Below are 2110 nucleotides of genomic sequence, written 5' to 3' on the forward strand. Positions count from 1 at the left end.
AAACATGAGGGGGGAATATTCCATCTGTTTTTATTACACATAAAGAAGTTTCAGCTGGACTAAAAGAAACTACTAAACTTTTAAATAAGAGTATTCTAGATTTAGCCTCAAGGTGTCTAGAAATTTCATGAAATGGAATTAAGTATACAATCTATTCTAGGCTATTTAAATTGGGTAAATCTATTTATTCAACCACTTTGAATCAACTTAGAGTTTATAACACTGGGTGAGCTAATATGAAAGTCTAGAGTATATGAGGGTTGGCCCATGTGGCAGAACAATCTGTATTTGCAGGGTAGAGATTATTAATTTAGGTCCTGGTCCTCCCACAGAGATGGAGAGAAATGAGTATTATCTTTCTTTATGATTTCATGCCAAATTAAAGGTTTCAAAGTTCTTAAGAAAGAGTACCTTGGATGAAGGAGAATATTTCAAAAAGGCAGATAAATCATTTAAAATTTTCAAATTTTCAAAAATTAAAAAATGAGAAGTCGTGGGTTGGAGTGATAGCACAGTGGGTAGGGCATTTGCTTGTAGGCGGCTGACCCAGGTTTGATTCCCAGCATCCCATATGGTCCCCCAAGCACCAAAAGGGGTAATTCCTGAGTGCAGAGCAAGGAGTGACTCCTGTGCATCCCCCGTGTGACCCAAAAAGAAAAATAAATGAAAGAAAAAAAAAATGAGGAGTGGTGAAGGGACTAAGTTAGAACATAACCTATTGGAACTTTATTCAAATTGATATAGCCATTAATACTTTGTGTAACTGAATGACTGTATGCTCATTTTCAATGTGTACACAAGCATGGCAAGTACTCTACTGCTGACCTACATCCCTGATCCCCCACATTTGCAATTTATTCAAAGAAATCTTTTATTAAATGATCATAGAAACAAGAAGAGCAAACAAATAGAACTGAGTGAAGGTGATTGTAACTGTATGATGCTAAATACTTGTGTGCTGTCCTTAAATTCTTGTTAATCTTTTTATATTTTAGTATATTTGGTGAAATCTTATTCATATTTCAAAATCTAGCTTATATATCCATTATTTCCAAAATAATTGCCATAATAAATTACTCTGTATATATTTTATTAATATTTTTATATGTTGTCATTACATTTCTTGTGTTATGTAATTATTTATGCAAATTACATTGTGTATTCAAAGACTGGCTCATTCAAAGTATACTCATCTATTATCTCTCAATCCGCAGACATTAATTAAGTTTTAAGCATGTAATGTTTATGAATATTAGCAAAATTGAAAAATAAATAACTAAATCCTAAAATGTTTGTTATGGAGAACTAACAAAGTAAATATGTAAACAGCTTTTGCGTCGTTGCCTCTGAGCGAGCAAGATGGGTCACCAGCAGCTCTACTGGAGCCATCCGAGAAAATTCGGCCAGGGGTCGCGCTCTTGCCGCGTCTGCTCCAACCGGCACGGCCTGATCCGGAAATACGGCCTGAATATGTGCCGCCAGTGTTTCCGCCAGTACGCGAAGGACATCGGCTTCATCAAGTTGGACTAAGTGAACTTCTGGCGTTGGTCATCAGAAACATCTACCTGGCAGCTGGAACACATGCAGATCTTTGTACATAAAATAAAGTGACTTCAATTATAAAAAAAAAAAAAAAAAAATATGTAAACAGATTTGAAAGATAAATGCAAGTTGTATATCAATGTGGTAATACATTAATATAAAAATAAGCAGAGGTTAAATTTCAACTACTATTATAAACTTCTTTATAATAAAATACTGAATAAAAATATAACTCTAAATAAAGCAGACTCTGATTCTTATAAATAAATAAGAAGGAATCATCAAAATAGGAATATTTTTAGAGAAATTAACTCTAAACACAGTTCTAGAAATAAAAGTTCATAAAGATTTCTCCTTGGAATGAAAGATAACTGTTTGGACATTACTTAATGTACTATTTTTAAATAATTATGATCAATTAAGAAATATTTATTTTCTTCATAGCAAAGCATATAATTAGAGAGGAGAAAGCACCAAAGAAGTGACAGATGCAATTAGTATGAAGTTAGGAAATGGAGGACTTCTAAGCACCCAAGTGGTGACTGAAAAGCAAAATCCTGTCATTTGA

At 33.3% G+C, this 2110-nt stretch overlaps 1 protein-coding gene across 1 annotated transcript; it reads left to right on the forward strand.

Annotated features, from left to right (window-relative positions):
- The first annotated feature begins 1335 nt into the window (after positions 1–1335).
- On the forward strand, positions 1336–1617 carry LOC129406986 (40S ribosomal protein S29). The gene has a single exon (XM_055146765.1). It carries the CDS (start codon positions 1360–1362, stop codon positions 1528–1530), a length of 171 nt encoding a protein of 56 aa, XP_055002740.1. The 5' UTR covers positions 1336–1359; the 3' UTR covers positions 1531–1617.
- Positions 1618–2110: the final 493 nt, after the last annotated feature.

Source organism: Sorex araneus, chromosome 1, assembly GCF_027595985.1.
Source record: "Sorex araneus isolate mSorAra2 chromosome 1, mSorAra2.pri, whole genome shotgun sequence".
NCBI lineage: Eukaryota > Metazoa > Chordata > Mammalia > Eulipotyphla > Soricidae > Sorex > Sorex araneus.

Bases quoted from the DNA above. Each gene is read 5' to 3' on its own strand.
- LOC129406986 (XM_055146765.1), top strand. From the start codon at position 1,360: ATGGGTCACCAGCAGCTCTACTGGAGCCATCCGAGAAAATTCGGCCAG.